General features: G+C 42.9%; 1 protein-coding gene across 3 annotated transcripts in view; it reads left to right on the top strand.

The window, feature by feature from the left end:
- Positions 1-18,968, top strand: part of RASGEF1A (RasGEF domain family member 1A) — a 445,189-nt gene that overhangs the window by 421,823 nt on the left and 4,398 nt on the right. For all 3 annotated transcript variants that reach the window (XM_089682494.1, XM_089682493.1, XM_089682495.1), the window contains 9 exons: positions 1,493-1,630; positions 3,735-3,956; positions 4,533-4,613; positions 5,806-5,898; positions 9,377-9,479; positions 11,373-11,452; positions 12,986-13,177; positions 14,007-14,130; positions 16,744-16,816. In XM_089682494.1, coding sequence (XP_089538620.1) covers positions 1,493-1,630; positions 3,735-3,956; positions 4,533-4,613; positions 5,806-5,898; positions 9,377-9,479; positions 11,373-11,452; positions 12,986-13,177; positions 14,007-14,130; positions 16,744-16,816 — 1,106 coding nt within the window. The remainder of the gene's footprint in view (positions 1-1,492; positions 1,631-3,734; positions 3,957-4,532; positions 4,614-5,805; positions 5,899-9,376; positions 9,480-11,372; positions 11,453-12,985; positions 13,178-14,006; positions 14,131-16,743; positions 16,817-18,968) is intronic.

Raw genomic sequence — 18,968 nt, forward strand, 5'->3', positions numbered from 1 at the left:
GCCCCCACTCTGGATGAAGGAGCACAGGGGCACAACATACAGCAGCATTGTCAGCCTGGGGGGTGGGGGGAGAGTGTTAGTTGTACTTGCAGCTTTAGATATACTAACAAATTTGAAGCCAAACTCCAGCTAACACTTTTTAATATGAGGAAATGACGGGAGGGCGGCAGCTCTCTTGTTCTGAGAGGACATCATATGATGTCTTCCCACTCTAGCTGCACATGCGTGCCCTGCGGTGCAACGGACGGTGGTGCGCTGTGTCTCTGGAGCACCGATTGCAGTAAAGAGCCGATGACACAGGCTCTATCATGTGATCAGCTGTGTCCAGTCACAGCTGATCGCATGTAAATAAGAAATGCCGGTTATTGGCAGTCCTCTCTTCATGCTGACAGAACGTGAGGAGAGGAGGGCCGGTAAGTGACATTCCTCAGAGGGGACATCTACACTGATCATCAGGGCACTGATGATCAGTGTAGCCCCATTAGTGCTGCCTTTCAGTGCCCATAATTGCCACCTGTCAGTGCACATCAATGCCATATATCAGTGCCCATCAGAGCTGCCTTTCAGTGCCAGGCATCACTATCAGTGCTAGTCAGTGACGCCTATCAGTGCCATATATGAGTGATGCCTTTCAGTGCCCACCAGTGATGCCTGTCAATGCCCATCAGTGTCACCTATCAGAGCCTCTTCATCAGTGCAGCCTATCAGTGTCCATCACTGCAGCCTCATTAGTGCATATCAACGAAGGAGAAAAATTACTTATTTACAAAATTTTAGAACAGAAACTAAGGAAAAAATTTTTTTTTCAAAATTTTCAGTCTTTTTTAGTTTGTTTAGCAAAAAATAAAACCCCAGTGGTAATTAAAAGAAAGCTCTATATGTCTCAAAAAAAAATAACAATTTTGTTTGGGTAAAGTGTTGCATGACCGCACAATTGTCATTCAAAGTGCAACAGCGCTGAAAGCTGAAAATTGGCATGGGCAGGAAGGGGGTGAAAATGACCTGTAGGCAAGTGGTTAAGCAGTTACAGCAACATTTCTTTTTTCTTTTTTAGGATAAAGGTTTACATAACTTAATAAAAGCTGATCATTGTAAGCACCCCTGTTAGTGATAAATGGTTTGTCTCCTCCCAATAACTGCTACATCTGCAGGAGAGTTTGTTCTTTTGAAAAACAGGCTTACTGATCAGATCATAAGGGGAAAATAAGGGAAAGAAAGCCTAAAAAAGAAAACGAATGCAGCCACCACATGTAAAAATTGGTAAGCTGTAATATAATAAAGTTTCCTTTTGGGTTTAATATTGCTTTAATCACTGGAGTGTCTCTCCTGGTGATATCAAACCCAGACATATTAGGTGGGTTACAATTGTAGCTCTCACCTCCCTGGTTTTCCTGAAGATCAAATGTATCAGCATTATTTCAGGTCACACATGACTGATCAGTACATATTCCTATCCCTAATGCCTTCTTTTCTTGCCTCTTCAAATCCACAGGCCAAGCTGAAATCCTTTGCTGCTAAGATCATCCAACTGCTGAGAGAATGGACAGAGACCTTCCCCTTCGATTTCCAGGATGAGAGAGCTAGGAAAGAGCTGAAGGAGATTGCACAAAGAATCACGCAGTGTGATGAGGTGAGAAGCACCGGCCAGGCCCCCCAGCTGATTTTATTCTGGCGTTACTTTCCGCTCTGTATTACAGCACTGCAGGAAACTTTCCCAGTTTGGACTTCTTTATAAGGAATACTTAGTGTTTTTTTGCATAATTTCTTTATTCTAGCCCAGACAGATATACATTCATAAAAATATTTTTTTATTGGGTAGTATTTATTTGATTGGGTTGTATTTATTTGATTGGGTTGTATTGCATATTAATATTTTGCTTTCTGCTTTTGAGTCGGCAAAGGAAATTGTAGGCTCATTGTTATGCTTTAAATGCACTTCACTTTTTGTTTCCAAACTTCTGTGACTCACCAGCAGTTGCTTTATCTCTGTGACTCATCTGTTATCAGAGAGCTCAGTCCTGAGCTTCAATCACACACACAAAGCATCACAGCAAGCAGCTCTTTAGCTAACCCATAGTGCTCTGGGAATCCTTTGTCATGTATGAAATATTTCTTTATAAAACAATGTTTTTATATAGAAAAACAAATTTAAGTAGTTTAAAAACATATGAACTGGAACATTTCAAAACAAAATTGACTTACAACCATCATACGTTTATTTTAATAAGGCAAAGAGCACTTTTCTACAATCCTCATTCAGCAGACTATGGGGGGATTTACTAAAACTGGAGCAGTCATCTGGTGCAGCTGTGCATTGTAGCCAATCAGCTTTTAACTTCAGCTTGTTCAGTTAAAGTGTTATTACACCCAGCACCTGGCATTCACTATATCTGGTCTCCCACAGTACACAGAACATGGAATGCAATTATTTTAGTAAATATAAACTGCTAAATACCTTTTCTCATCAGCAGTTAGAACAGTCTTGTGACTTCAGCAGAAAAGCTTGTAGGAGGAGTTTTCTTTCTGCTTTAGGAGGATGCAGAACCCTTGACCCTCTGTCTGGACAGTAATGATTGGCCCTGTGCCCATCACATGCACTCTCCCAACAAAAAAAAAACCTCTCTAGCAATACACACTAAACTGAGCATGTGCATGTGGCTACGGGTTGAGTCTGTCTTAGGAGATAAGATGTGGACATTTGAACAAGAGGAGGAGCAGAGAAGACAGGATCAAACAGGTTTATTTTACACAATGCAAAGGATTAACCCCTTAGGTTCCACAGTGAGTATAACAAGCATGCTTTACTGCATATATGGACTGATTTTACTGTTGTGGGTTTAGTAACACTTTAAGCTTTGACAATAAAACCTGGAAGCTGATGTGTTTCTATACACAGCTGCATCAGATGTTGCACTCTCCAGTTTTAGTAAATCTCCTCCAGTGTTTGCAATGCATCTCATGCTATGGATTACTACAGCATGCCTATCATTGCTCCTTGCATACTGTATGTTATATATTATATACTGTACATGACTGCTTCTTCCCAAACAGGCAGCCAATTCAAAGCAGACCTGTGAGGGTTAATCCACTGTATTGTTATTAACAGCTGTAATTGAAAACATAAAGGAAGGCGGTAGCAAGTTAGCTGCACCATGGTCAGAGAAATGAAAGCACTGTGCAGCTTCAGATCCAGAAAGACAGATAATTTCACGCAATTAGTCTCCATTTCATTTATCATCCGCTCTTCCTGCTGCCGGCACGAGCCAAGCACCAAGAAAGGGGCTTTTGTTATCTGAGAGCTGATGCAGAGTGAACGCTGTTCCTGGACATCATCACTCCACCATCTGCCCTCAACAGTGCTCCAGCCGCGAAACATAATGTGCACACGCTGCTAATAAACAATACGTTCATTTGTATTCCAGAGCTCATTGCCTCCATTCAGTAAACAATACGATTTGGGAGGATTTTATACAGCTAGCCGTGACCTTGCTTTAGAAGGTTCCTTACACAGCCTGTAATGGGAACCGGAGCTGTGGTTGGCCAGCTGCTGGGGAGTGCCAGCTCCCACCTTCCAGGGCACAGTGAGGTCTGTTTCCTGGTGAGCCACTCATGGCCCAGGTCTGCTATAGGATGGTGGGGGGACAATGGTAATATGACATTAGAATTGTGTTCCTTAGATGTTATAGGACTTCTGTGTGCTGTGTAGTCAGTGGTGTTTGTACTTGTTTGTTTAGGAGAATGGAACAATCAAGAAGAGCATCAGTCAGATGATGCAGAATGTGCTCCTCGCCCTGTCCACGCGGGGCCAGTACCAGGAGATCCGAGAGAAGATCCGACAACCAGTCACTGATAAAGGGACCATTCTCAAAGCTAAGCCCCAGTCTGCCCAAAAGGACATCCTGAGTGTGTGTGGAGATCCACTCATCTTTGCCCAGCAGCTTACGACAATCGAATTGGTGAGTCTTGGATGACATTACAGGATTTGAGAGTTGTTCATAAGATATGGAGATCACCACACTCGTTCTTCTGCCAGTTAGAGGATTTAAGAGGTGTTCATAAGATATGGAGCTCACCGCACTCCCTTTCCTGCCAAACCCTGATGACCCGTAAACTTCTCCTGCTGCTCATATGGCTACTGAAACAAATACATCCAGCCAAGCCAATGAATGAACATTTTCTTTTGCAAAATAGTATGTTGTGTCAAAAAGACATGTTGATGATAAAAATCATTTGTAGAAGAGTAATATGCCTATTACCACCTGTTATGACATATCCTGCAACCATGGTTCCATCTGCTCTTTTCTTCCCACCTCCACCTTATTAGTTTCTCTTCACCATACTGTGTACCCCTTTATTAGCTTCCCTCCACTTTTCTCATCCAACTGTGCACCCCTTTGTAACCCATTTCCACGTTCTTACCCACATTCTCCCCATCTAGAAATGTAGCACACTTGGAGGACAGCAGTTGTTCAGGACCAGAGAATGAGATTTCTGTGATAACACTACAGTGTCCTCTGTGTTTATTGTTTTAGGAACGGTTAGGAAGCATTTATCCCGAGGATCTCATGCAGATCATAACTCACATGGACTCCTTGGATAAGGACAACCACAAGGTAGGTTTGTAGTGTAAGCAGTGCACAATAAATCCACCTTTCTGTTTCCTTTACTTAGCCTAATAAAGTATCAGAGTTTTTAAAAATGGATGCAAACAAGATTGTAAATATACCTAGTTTTTTAAAGCCCAATTGAAGTCTCACACCATTTTATTTTGTTTTAGTCATTGTTCCCCCAATTTTCTCAATACAAAATTGCTGCGTCCTGCTCTCACACTGCACTGAATGACAGCCACTCTCCCCCTTCACAAGTGTCCTCACACAGACTTGGATTGTAGAGCAGGAGGCATGTCTGACCAGGTCTGAGAAATTACAGAGAGCCCTGGGTCTAACTTGTGTCTTTTGAACTGCACCGTCATATTTAGACCTCGTGCTCAGCTGCTGTAAGTAGAAGCAATACCCGGTACACATTGTCAGTTTGTTTTTGTTCAACCCATCAGGCAGAACGGAAAAAAACTGAAGAGCTTAGGAGGAGTTCGCTGTACTAATTATCCAATGTTAGCTCGGTGGTCTCCCCATTGAGCTATTGTGTTCTGACAGGGGGACTGCACCCTAGTGTGTGCTCGCAGCCATTGGCTGGCAGGACTGATCGGATGCTGGTTTTCCAGCATGCCCTTTCGACAGAAGTTGGCTTTTGTCAGACATGCTAATATACACATGGGCAGAATGTCAGTTGGTTTCTGTTGTACCGGCCAATGTTCGGCCTGTGTGTACGGGGCTTAAGGCCATATGAGCTCAAGCATATGTTGGTATCTGGCCATATAGCTAAAATATTATGGGAGGTATGCTGGTACACCCATGCGTACACAAGTACCTGTGTAAAGATGTGTATGTCTGCATCCTGAGTTGTACATCCATACATGCATATAGACACATAGAGGCATTGATGTCTATAGGTAGCTGTAGGCTCCTGGCAGGGGAATACTCTCTACAGCCAGGTATGCCAGTGCATGAGCTCAAAAATTAAGGTTGTAATTCCAAAGTCTGAATATTTATGTCTGTGACTTCAACTAGGCTTTTAAAAATGATGGTCTCAAAAGCTGAACAAGATGGACAACCATTTTATGTATGTCCCAGTTTGTTTTGCACGTCCACCTCTATACATCACCCCATTGTAGATGATAAGATGGGGACACAGCCTCCCTACGCATGTGTTTTTGTTACTAAATTGGCCACACGTATTTTTCACCAGTGCCGAAGTGACGTTACCAAGACCTATAACCTAGAAGCCTACGACAACTGGTTTAACTGCCTCAGCATGCTGGTAGCGACAGAAATCTGCAGGGTGAGTTGTATGTTCCGGGCTCCTCTTACTACACTTATTACACCTATTATCTCAGCAGTCATTGCAATGACAAGGGATCTGGGCCAGATTTTCTTGTTGTGTCAGTGGTCCTTTATTATGCAGAACAGTCACATCCCATCATACCAGATTCTTCCCAGTGGAAGTGAAAATCATTCGAATACTTTCATGTAACAAAAAATCTGTTCAACTTGATTGAGAATGGGAATCTGTGAATGATTAGGTCCGTTGGTTGTCATATTTGCAGCTAAATTTTAAAAATACTGCAGTGAATCTTCCCAGAGTCTTTTGTAAGGAGGACATGTGGCTTATGAGAAAATAGTCAGCACTATAAATTTAAGTAATTATTATGGGTACTTGTTTAGTGCCGTTAATTTACGCAGTTCTTTACATATATATTGTACATTCACATCAGTCCCTAACCCTCAAGGGGCGTACAATCTAAGGTCCCTAACTTACATTCACACACATTCTATGGCCAATTTAGACAGGAGACAATTAAGCTACCAGCTTGTCTTTGGAGTGTAGGAGGAAACCAGAGTACCCAGAGGAAACAAATTCAGGCACAGGAAGAACATGCAAACTCCAGGCAGGTGGTGCTGTGGTTGGGATTCAAACCAATGTCCCTAGTACTGCCAGGCAGAAGTGCTAACCATTTAGCCACTCTGCTGCCTAAACACTAGATTTTTATTTTTTTATTAATTACAGGTACTCATAGTTAGTCTGGCTGAAAAAAAGACATCCAGTTCAACCATTAAAAGAAAAAAAAAGTTATAATCCTATACCCACAGTTGATCCAGAGAAAGGCAAAAAAAACCCCGGCAAAGCCTTCAATGTATGCAGCATTTACACATATATTGTACATTCACATCAATCCCTAACCCTCAAGGGGCGTACAATCTAAAGTTCCTAACTTACATTCATACATACACATACTAGGACCAATTCAAACAAGAACATGCAAACTCCATGCAGGTAATGCCGTGGTTGGGATTTGAACTGATGACACTGGTGGTTCCAGTGTTATTATTTTTGTTGTGTAAGTCACTTCAGAAATGTATATCTTTTTTTCTGTCCTTTCTGTTTTATTGGTGTATGGTGTGAGAGCGAGCTGTGAAATGTAACTTCCTTTTTCAGCCATGTATGCACAAGCCACAGAGTGGAGCTCATAGTGAATTCTTAGAAATCGTCATCCACTGCGCACGTCTCATATAGACCTCAATGGTTATGGAGTGTGTGTTTATTATGACTGCAGATAACTATGTTCAGCTTTGATCTGGTAAAGATAGAAGCACAGTGCAGCTTTTATTTGTATATGTCTAGCCTTCAGTTTAAAGATTCCGTCAATACAGATGGCAAAAATGCAAGACTCGTTTCAGTCTGTTTTGAATTTGTTTTTAATCTGTTTTGTACAATGACGAAGAAACGTAAGGTGGATTAAAACTGTTCACTATTGGTTAAAGTACAGCTGGCATTGAAAAGTACGGGGCTGCCATTGCTGCCACCTTCTGAAAATGCCTGCTGACAGCCTGCCACCAGATCGCTCATTTCAGCAAAAATCTTCCCATAAGAATATATGAGCATTTACCTTATTTTTATGAATTGTATTTTCTGTAAGGCAGGCCATACATTATACAATTTTCTTTCCTTTAACCACGGGTTGAAGGAAAGAAAATTGCTTGATTCCCCCATCAACACTGATTGTGTTGATGGGGGAATCAAGCAATTTTCTTTCCTTCAATCAATGGTTAACAGAATACAATGATCACTGCTGGCAGATACAGCCGCTGGCAGTGATTGCACGAAAAAGATCTCACAGGCTGTCACTTTTGATCAACTGCAGGACAATCAGCCTGCCCATAGATGGATTGAATTTTTCTGGTTCTTGCTGAACCTTCTGAATTGTGTTCCATATATGGATGGCTTAACGGCTTGCCTTGTGTAGATATCCAAAACCCTTGAGACTTCTGCTGGGCACCACATTTTAGATGTGATATCTGCAGACTCAAGTGACACTGTACGGGCGTACCTCGGTTTACGAATGTAAGCTCCAAGGAGTAGGGCCCTCCTTTCTCTCTTGTATTGAACTGTATTGTTGCTGTATTGTCTCCCGTTATATTGTAAAGCGCTGAGCAAACTATTGGCGCTATATAAATCCTGTATAATAATAATGCGTTCTCCGGGACGTTTCGTATTGTGAAAAATTCATAAACCCGGTTTCCCATAGGAATGCATTGAAAACCAATTAATCCGTTCCGGAGGTCAGAAAAAAGTGAAAAAAAAAGTCTTTTATCTGTTCAAAACTCTTTATAAAGTGCACTTTTAAGGCATAAATACTGTACAGGGACACACTTCTAAATTTCCATAATGGCTCCAAAACTGCTCCAACACCTCCAAACTCGACACCGCATGCTACCCACAGATTCCAGCATGCATGCGGCCAGCACTATAAACCTCCCAGGTGCAATTCATCCTGGGGAAACTTGCTTCGTATTGCAAACAAAATTTGTAAATGCATTGAAAACCAATTAATCCGTTCCGGATGTCAGTAAAAAGTAAAAAAAAAGTCTTATCTGTTCAAAACTCTTTATAAAGTGCACTTTAAAGGCTTAAATACTGTACAGGGACATGATTCAAAATGTCCAGAATGGCTCCAAAACTGCTCCAACACCTCCACACTCGATACCACGTGATACCCACAGACTCCAGCATGCACGGGGCTGGTGCTATAAACCTCCCAGCCGCAATTCATCCTGGGAAAACTTGCTTCGTATTGCAAAAAAAAAATTCATAAATGCGTTGAAAACCAATTAAAAAAAAAAAGTCTTATCTGTTCAAAACTCTTTATAAAGTGCACTTTAAAGGCAAGGGACCGGCGCTATAAACCTCCCAGGCGCAGTGCATCCTGGGGAAACGTGCTTCATATTGTGAAAAAAATTAGTAAACCAAGGCATTATTTTCAATGGATTTTCATTCGTAAACCAAAAAGTACATTAACCGAGACGTTCGTAAACCGAGGTACACCTGTATAGTATTTTCCTTTGCGTTCCCAGAACACATATAAAAGGATATGTAGAGAGATGGGGAGCCATAGAGGAGCTGGGCCAGCACAGTAATTAGCCACTCTCAGAGAAGGAGAGAACTATGAAATGAAGGAGGGAGGGGGCTGTACTATGGAATTTTTCTAGTGATTTCAGAGGCACTTTGCAATTCAATAAAACTAAAAGGAAAGTAAGCATTTGTTGCTGCGCTTTTACTGGAATTTTTGTCCCGTTGGTGATAGGGTTAAATACTTTTGAGTCACAGCCCTAGAGCAAGCACCCTGTAAATGAGTGTCAGTAAAGTCTCCATAGCAGTATACTTGTGCTGAGCATACTATGGCTGTAGACTGCCAGACAACGCCATACATCAGTGACGGTATTCTCTCAATCACAATTGTTTGATGTCTTGTACTGTGTAGGTGGTGAAGAAGAAACAAAGAACAAGGGTGATGGAGTTCTTCATAGACGTAGCCCGGGAATGTTTTAACATTGGAAATTTCAACTCTATGATGGCCATCATCTGTAAGTTGTTGGATTTTTATGACGATTTTATCTACTTTCACACATCTAAACTCAATGTCTGCAGACTGTATTTGTGAGTCCCTTCCATCCAGGACATCCCAAACTACTGCTGTGTGCCGTACGAAGCCTGGAAAATGAAGGATTGCTGATCGGGGCCACAGACAAACACTGGGGAGATTTCCTAAAACTGGAGCAGTCAGAATTCAGTGCGGCCGTGCATGGGAGCCAATCAGATTCTAACTTCAACTTGTTCGGTGAAGCTTCGGGAATAAAACCTGGAAGCTGATTGGTTTCTACGCAGAGTTGCAGCAGATTTTGCACCATGCAGTTGTAGTAAATAACTACCAGTGTTTTATAAATGTGCCCAGGCTGGGAAATGATGGATTAACCCTGATCAGCAAAACTCCTTGCTTGGCTGCACTCTCAATACGCTTTATGTATTCCACACGGGTAATGTGAAGGATTGGAAAATGGATTTACCTTCAGCCTGGTATTAGGTGACCCCCTATAGCAGAGGGGGGTGCTTGTGGGCCATTTTTAGACTGGTATTAGGTGACCCCTATAGCAGAGGGGGGTGCTTGTGGGTCATTTTTAGCCTGGTATTAGGTGACCCCTATAGCAGAGGGGGGTGCTTGTGGGTCATTTTTAGCCTGGTATTAGGTGACCCCTATAGCAGAGGGGGGTGCTTGTGGGTCATTTTTAGCCTGGTATTAGGTGACCCCTATAGCAGAGGGGGGTGCTTGTGGGTCATTTTTAGCCTGGTATTAGGTGACCCCTATAGCAGAGGGGGGTGCTTGTGGGCCATTTTTAGCCTGGTATTAGGTGACCCCTATAGCAGAGGGAGGTGCTTGTGGGCCATTTTTAGCCTGGTGTTAGGTGACCCCTATAGCAGAGGGGGGTGCTTGTGGGCCATTTTTAGCCTGGTATTAGGTGACCCCTATAGCAGGCCATTTTTAGGTGACCCCTATAGCAGAGGGGGGTGCTTGTGGGCCATTTGACTGATTACATTACCTAAGAGAGAAGCCCACTGAACAGTCCTGGTGGAGAGACCCCCTCCAATCTGCTGATTCATCTGTTTCCTATGTTGGAGGAGCATTTACAGGTCCTGCTATCCTCCAGTCCCCACAGAGACAGGTGGAGGGCAACACTAGTATAGCACAGAAATAAAGCCAGCATTTAGGCTCCATTCACACCTATGCAGTTTGTATTTTGTCCGTTTTGCAGTGATTTTTGCAGTTCGTTACACATTTTTGGTGCATTTTGATGTTTTTGACACGTTTTTAATGCATTTTACCACATTTCGCTTTTTGTTCAGCTCTTTTTGTTTTTTTCTCTTAAAGTGGAATTTTTTTTGATGCAAAAAAAAAAAATTGCACTACCAAGCATTTCAGCAGCTTCTTCATTGAGTTCTATTGTAGCAAAAACGCTGCTTTTTGCTTATAAAGTCCCTGACCCTTTCCAAAAACGCAGCAGCTCAAAAAAGCACAGAAGTGAACGTGTCCCATAGGAAACCATGTTAAGTGGACTGTACTGCATTTCTGCAAAAAGCACAAAAAAAATGCATTGGTGTGAACGGAGCCTTAAACAAGGACAGGAGCACAGGCATGGACCTACTCTGTACTCCACTCTCAGCAGAGTGCCTCCAGAGAAAGTCATCTAGTGGTCTTTTCCTGAGGATCGGCTAATCCAGCACTTGACTGGCCAGTCTTCTCCCTCCCAGACATTACACTTGAAATGAATCCTAATAGCTGTCATTGTGAAGACTTGAGGCTTGAGGCTAATGCCTTTCACATTGCTTGAATACCACTACAGATTGTTGATGCTTTTACACCAAAATGACTGCTAATCTGACCAATCAGAATGGGATTGTCTAACGTCTGTGTTTGCTTGTAGCTGGAATGAACCTCAGTCCTGTCGCTCGGCTTAAGAAGACTTGGTCAAAAGTCAAGACAGCCAAGTTTGATGTGCTGGAGGTAAGGCAAGGTGTATGGGTGATGGAGTCTGTGTGTGAATTCCTTGTCTGGTTGTATGAATGTATACTGACGTGATGACGTTCCTACACAATGACCTCTGCCAGATCTGACTGTCACATTGTGCTGTCTCCAGTGATGTGGTGATATACTGCCTATAGTGACATGACCCAGTGATAGCATGCACTGTCTATAGTGACATGACCCAGTGATAGCATGCACTGTCTATAGTGACATGACCCAGTGATAGCATGCACTGCCTATAGTGACATGACCCAGTGATAGCATGCGCTGCCTATAGTGACATGACCCAGTGATAGCATGCGCTGTCTATAGTGACATGACCCAGTGATAGCATGCGCTGTCTATAGTGACATGACCCAGTGATAGCATGCACTGTCTATAGTTACATGACCTAGTGATAGCATGCACTGTCTATAGTGACATGACCCAGTGATAGCATGCACTGCCTATAGTGACATGACCCAATGATAGCATGCACTGTCTATAGTGACATGGCCCAGTGATAGCATGCACTGCCTATAGTGACATGATCCAATGATAGCATGCACTGCCTATAGTGACATGACCCCGTGATAGCATGCACTGCCTATAGTGACATGACCCAGTGATAGCATGCACTGCTTATAGTGACATGGCCCATTGATCATACACTCTTCTTATAGTGACATGACTTAGTGCCTGCATGCGTTGTGTACTGTGCTGTGACCCAGTGATGGCATATACTGCTTACTGTGATGTGACCCACTTACTTCAAATCCTGCCTACTGTGATATGACCCAGTAACCACATGCACTCTGTATTCGGTTTCACCAAATGTTCCTATAGTTACACGATATAGAAACCCTGAAGCTTGTTCTGGAGCATTGCTCCCCCATACAATTGAATGGGCTGGTATTTCTGTTTGTGCAGCATTATGCAAATGCTTTAATGCACCCCAACAGACGAAAAAGATTAGAATAGTCCCTTATATGTTGGTAGAATACTCTCGCCTCTCGCCTCTCACCTCCCACCTCCCCTATATCACCTATGGCTATAACATACTATTACATGTTACTAGAGGGCAATAGTGAGCTGTAGTGCCATCTAGTGTGCATGAAGAAAATGGCAGCAGAGACTTTATTACTATCATTACACAGCCCGGCGTGTTAGGAGTATATTAAGTATTCCTGATACTACATTTACGCTTTAATCTGAATACAAATTCTGTATTAACATTTCTTTTATGACTGCAGCTGTGTGAGACATAACACTTTACTGACTTCTACTATATAGTATAATGCATGTTTAATACACATAGTAAACCTTTGCTGCTTTAATAATTAGCAGAGACCGGGACTCATTTAGCTTTCTGTGCCATAAATTATAGACTGAGTAGTGGGTGCAATATCTCTAAGTTAGCCTCAACAAACTCTATGATTTAACCAATGGCATAGTGATGATAATAGTTACATACGTGTCCATGTTGTGGGATTATGGTGCCATTAAGCTGTTTTGTTTTTCTGTGATTGGCAGCATCATATGGATCCATCCAGCAATTTCTGCAATTACCGCACAGCACTCCAGGGGGCAACACAAAGGTCTCAGAGTGCTAACAGCAGCCGGGAGAAAATTGTTATCCCAGTTTTCAATCTGTTCATCAAAGATATCTTCTTCCTGCACAAAATCCACTCCAATCGTTTGCCTAATGGCCACATCAATTTTAAGGTAAAATATATTAATTTTGAATAATATATATTTATACAGTACAAGGTGATAGCAAAAAAGTTTTGACACTAGTTTTGTAACAAGCCAACAGATGGCAGCACAAGGCTGCATGCACAGTCACAGAGAGCAGAGAACTTCACAGGTCAGTGTGCCAAAATACATCTTCCCGTGTACATCGGGAGCTGTGCATTTGGTGCTATTCTGACCACGTTTGCTATTTCATCATGGACAGCAAATTGGAACAAACAGCAAACGTAAAATTCAGCGTGAAACTGGATAAATCTGCCACAGAGACGTTTGACATGATTTGGCGAGCTTATGGCAACACTGCAGTGAGCCGTTGAAGGTGTTTTGAGTGGCACGCATGCTTCAAGAGTGGAAGAACATCACAGGAAAATGATGAGAGATCAGGAAGATCTTTAACAAGCTCAAGCCCCGGAAATGCCCTCTTCCTGAAGATGAAGATCCAGCTTAAAGGTCACCCTTTTGACAACATTGCGGAGATCCAGCAATTTGCCTAGTTTCACACAGAATTTCACGTTTGCTGTTCTACCTTGATGTCCATGATGAAATAGCAGACATGGTAACGCATATGGTCAGAATAACACCAGTTGCACAGCTCCTGATGTATACAGGACAATGTCTTTTGGTTCACTAACCTATGAAGTTCGCTGCTCCCTGTGACTGTGCGTGCAGCCTTGTGCTGCCATCTGTTGGGGTGTTACAAAACTAGTTTTGAAACGTTTCGATACCATCTCGTATATGTTTTATATTCAGATGTGTATTCCTAATATCAGTGGATTACAAATTACGTTTGTCTTTTTTACAGAAATTCATGGAGATTTCAAGGCAGATTCACGATTTCCTGACCTGGAAGCAGGTGGAATGTCCATTTGAGAAAGACAAGAAAATTCAGACATACCTTCTCACGTCACCAATATATACAGAAGAAGGTGAGAGCATGTATGGTCAATATCCTACTGGAATGGGTACATTTACGTTATGCGGTTTGTAGGATGTGTAACCAAACTTATCAAACAATAGCCGAAGAACTAGATCCATTTCTACCAGTTGGTGCTTCGCTACTACCGTGAGCTGTGTAGGCACCAGACCATTGCCTTTTCCCCACCCTGTACCTGAACCCCAGTGTACCCAGTTATGATGTGTACTGTGCCAGCATTCTTACAAATGTCTATTGGTGGCCCTTACATTTGTGATAAGTTCTTGGTGCCCCACTGTTACATAGTTAGTCTGGCTGAAAAAAGACAAAAGGCCTTTCATTTCAACCATAAAAAAAAAAGAAGTTATAATCTTTCACCCACAGTTGATCCAGAGGAAGGCAACCCCCCCAGCAAAGCATGATCCGATTTGCTGCTGCTGGGAAAATAATTCCTTCCTGATCCCCTGAGAGGCAATCAGATATTCCCTGGATCAACTTTACCTATTAATGTTAGTATCCAGTTATATTCTGTGTATCTAGGAAAGAATCCAGGCCCTTTTTAAAGCAATCCACTGAGCTGGCCAGAACCAAATCTTGAGGGAGTCTATTCCACATTTTCACAGCTCTTACTGTGAAGAAACCTTTCCATGTTTGGAGATTACATTTCTTTTCCTCTGTGAAACATTATTGTCCTGAGAATGTAATATAGATCAAGGTAGCCCTGAGCATTTATTTTAAAAGGCTAAGTTTACTTTTGGTAACAAGTTACCAGGCAGCATCCTCCCCCCTGCCGCACCCACTGTCACAATTTAAAATCAGCATGGTTGTGTGGGGCTCCACCTATACAGCCGGGGTCATTCATTCACAGGAATCTTGTAGTTTGAATGATTTGTGGGTGCCCTGATCAGCACACCCATATTTCGTTCACGCTGCATACAACTCAGGAACTGTCTGCCCATACAGAGGTGTGGGCACAGAAATCTAGGGGTAGTGCCTGCAGGAGCCTGACATTGCACTCATGATCCTGCAGCTGATACATTGCATAGATTAATTTATCATTTCAGATCTACAGCACTAAAAAGTGTAAATGAAACATTACCCCAATAAATCGTGACTGTTTTGTAACTTTCCAGGAACATTATAAATCAAAATGGTAATAAACTACAATCAGAGTCAAAGCTGAATTGCAGTGTATGCTGATGGTCACACGTACCTCCCATGGGAAATGTAAACATCTTCTGTACTTTCCATTATGTGAAATGCCATGGCATGAAATACGACAGTGAGAAGCATGTGACCACCAGAGCCAAACAGAACAATGATAGTTGTACCTGTTCAGCCACAAACATAATGTGCTGCCGTGTAGAATGCAAAGCGGTTGTAAAGGCTCAAGGCTTTTTTACCTTTGTGCATTCTATCCATGAAGGTAAAGAACCTTCTGTATGCAGCAGTGCCCCCAGCCCCTCCTAATACTTACCCAAGCCCACTCTCCATCTAGTGATATGCACTGGAGTCTCGGCTAGCCCGGGACTCCCTCTCCTCATTGGCTGAGATTGACTGCTGTCAATCACAGCTAGTGAGCCAATGAGAAGAGAGGGGGTGGGGCCAAGCCTCAGCTCCGTGTGTGTGAATGGACACTTGAAGCAGCAGGTGCCCCCATAGTAAGCTGTTTGCTGTGGGGACACCTGACAGGAGGGAAGGGCCAGGAGCACCAGCAGGGGACCCGAGAAGAGGAGAATCCGGGCTGCTCTGTGTAAAAGTATAGACATTTTGTTATTTTTTCTGAAAAAAAAAAAAATAAGCCGTTAGTAAATGGGACCCATCTTTATATAAATTGGCTCTTAAAGTGATTCTATCTATATTGGTTTGCTTGATATTCATTGTACTGCTTTGTAAGGATGACCTAAGTTTGCCATACACTGCTCAGATGTTGATTCCTACTGGTCCAAGCAGTGTATGGCCCCCTGTCAGCAGTGGTGTATTTAGGTTTTGTGCTGCCCTAGGCAACACAAAAATTGGATGCCCCCCTCCCCAGCGGAGAGAGCCTGACAGTGACCTACAACACCCCTGCCCCATCCCCTCCCACCCGAGAGGGCCTTCCACTAACACCCATCCTGGCAACAGAAACACACTCACCTTCCCAGCTCTGGCTATCCCCAGGAGCAACAGTTGAGCTCGGCATACACCTTCAAGCAGCCCACAGCCTCTCTCCGATCTCACCTGGTCCCCATGTTCCTCCTTCCGGGGGGCAATACCCCACCAAAAATATGCCACCCTAGGCAAATGCCTTGTTTGCCTGGTGGTAAATATGCCCCTGCCTGTCAGCACCATTTCGTTCAATAGAAGTTGATTGTTCAGTCTTCTTTTGTCAAAGGGCCTGACTTTAGTCAACTTGTCAGCCAAAGACTGCATCCAATCAGATGCTAGGACTGTTTGGGTATTCTGACAGTCAGCAGTACAGTTGTCTGGTGGGGGAGATTCATCCATTTATCCTCCCCACCAGGCTCCATTACAGAAATATGTGTATGGCCAGCTTTCTGCCTGTCCTGCACATTGTTCAGAAATGAATTCATGGTGGGTACGATTGATACAAGATTTGTAACATTTACCTTTTTCCTTTTTGTAGCTCTCTTTGTGGCTTCTTATGAAAATGAGGGTCCAGATAATCATATGGAGAAGGACAGCTGGAAGACTCTCAGGTACACCATGACCACAGTCATACCAATCCTAGAAGATCATTGTAATAATGGCTGAGGGCTGAATGCTGGATATGGACTGATCCTATTGCAGGAGATAGAGATGTTTTGGGGAAGGGCATGCTCAGAAATACAGAGAGTTTTTAATTTGCATTTTGTAGCTAATGCTTAACTGTTATCAGGTTCATGTAAATATGCTGCATTTATTTTATCAATACGTCTACTGAGTCTGCTTAATCCCTTCACGCCGGATCATCCCGGTGTGAAGAGGGGTTCCTGCACGGGGAGGTGGGTGGGACGGGGCTTAGTGTCATTTGGCCGCCGTGTCGTCACGTCACGGCTGGTCACATGATCGGGAAAGGTCCCGATCGAAAGAGCGGACCGGGACCTTTCCTTGTGTACCGCACATGTGTGCTGGGAACGCGCAGGGCGCACGCTCTCAGCACATATGTTTTTTGTTACATGAACACAAATTTGCGGCCGCTCGGTGTCTAGGCCCAGACACCGGGAGGCCACACATTTTCGTGCGGCCAGCGTGAAGGGGTTAACCACTTGCCCTCCTAAGGATTCCCCCCCCGCCCCCCCTTCCTGACCAGGCCATTTTTTGTGTTACGGCACTGCGTTACTTTAACTGAAAATTGCGCGGTTATGCAACGCTGCAAATTAATTTATGTCCTTTTTTCCCACAAATCAAGCTTTTTTTTCGGTGGTATTTGATCACCTGTGCGTTTTTTTAATTTTTTGCACTATTAAAGAAAAAAAAGACCAACAATTTGGAGAAAAAAAACAATATTTTTGACTTTTTGCTATTGAATGTCCAGTAAAAAAAATTTAAAAAATCTAATTTCGTCACAAATTTAAGCCAAATGTATTTGCTAAAAAAAAAAATTCCAATACATGTAAATTAATTGGTTTACGTAAAAGTTATAGCGTTTACAAATGGCGGTATAGATACTGGAATTTTTTTATATATTTTTTTTTTTAATTTTTACTAGTAATGGCAACGATCAGCATCTTATAGCGGGAGTGCGGCGGGCATTCTGACACTGGGAGGACTGACTTGGTGTCACTGACATCCCCAGTGACACCAGTACAGGGATCAGTGCTAATAAAAAGCACTGACACTGTACTAATGGCACTGGGCAGGAAGGGGTTAACATGTGGGGCGATCAAAGGGTTACCTGTGTGCTGTTTTACACTGTGTCCTGTGTTGGTGCTTCATTGTAAGCACACTGCTTTGCATGGCCATGCAAAGCAGTGTGCAGGAGCTGACAGGGGAAGAACTGTTTTGTATACAAACAGTTCTCCCCCCCAGTTGGAGAGGCTGGAAAATCACCGGGCACCAGTGAGTAATCACCGGCCGGGTCCCGGTGACTGACAGCTGAGGCCGCGAAGGGTGGCGCGGGTAGGGCACGCGCCACTTATCCGGAAATGCAGAATCACGTATATATGTATGTATGTAAAGTATGTGTGTGTGTGTGTATGTGTATATATATATATATATATATATATATATATATATATGATTTTGCAGACCTGTGCCGCCCTGTAGCAGTATTTCTGCTATCGGGCGGACAGGAAGCAGTTAAGTCTTGGTTCACACTGTTGGGGTTAACGCATGCACAGTCACCTGTTATGGCACACATTAACATAGTTTACGTAAAGGCATGGCATTCATTTTAATGGGTTGCCTAACATACCAACAAAAAAGGAACAGGTCCTATTTTTGTGCCCAGCATGCTGGCCAGTTTCTGTAAATTGGTGTATTGGGGAGCCATTGAGAATGAAAGACACGGCTTCACACAACAGTATGCACATGGCGTAAAAAACATTTGTACAAGAATGTAAACTGTTAGAAGGCCAGCTAATGGCCCCTGGGCTACCTTTCTGTTGACAAATGTAGTTAACACTGATGGAGTAAAAGGACTAAGCCAGTGTCATAGATACTTCGAATATCTGGCAGTGAATGGTTGGGGCTTGTAGCAATTACATACTCATTATTATGACTTGTCATGTAAGCAGAAGTTTCACAAATGTAATTTTGCACAATTATTTAGCTTTCCCCGTGGATTATCTGCTTTAAAGGGCCAGCTGTGAGATGTAGATGTAAGCCCTCACTGAGTGACATTTAGTTTAATAAAGCAGTTGTGTATCA

This window comes from Staurois parvus, unplaced genomic scaffold (assembly GCF_062004578.1).
Source record: "Staurois parvus isolate SC_StPar_1 unplaced genomic scaffold, SC_StPar_1.0 ptg000291l, whole genome shotgun sequence".
NCBI lineage: Eukaryota > Metazoa > Chordata > Amphibia > Anura > Ranidae > Staurois > Staurois parvus.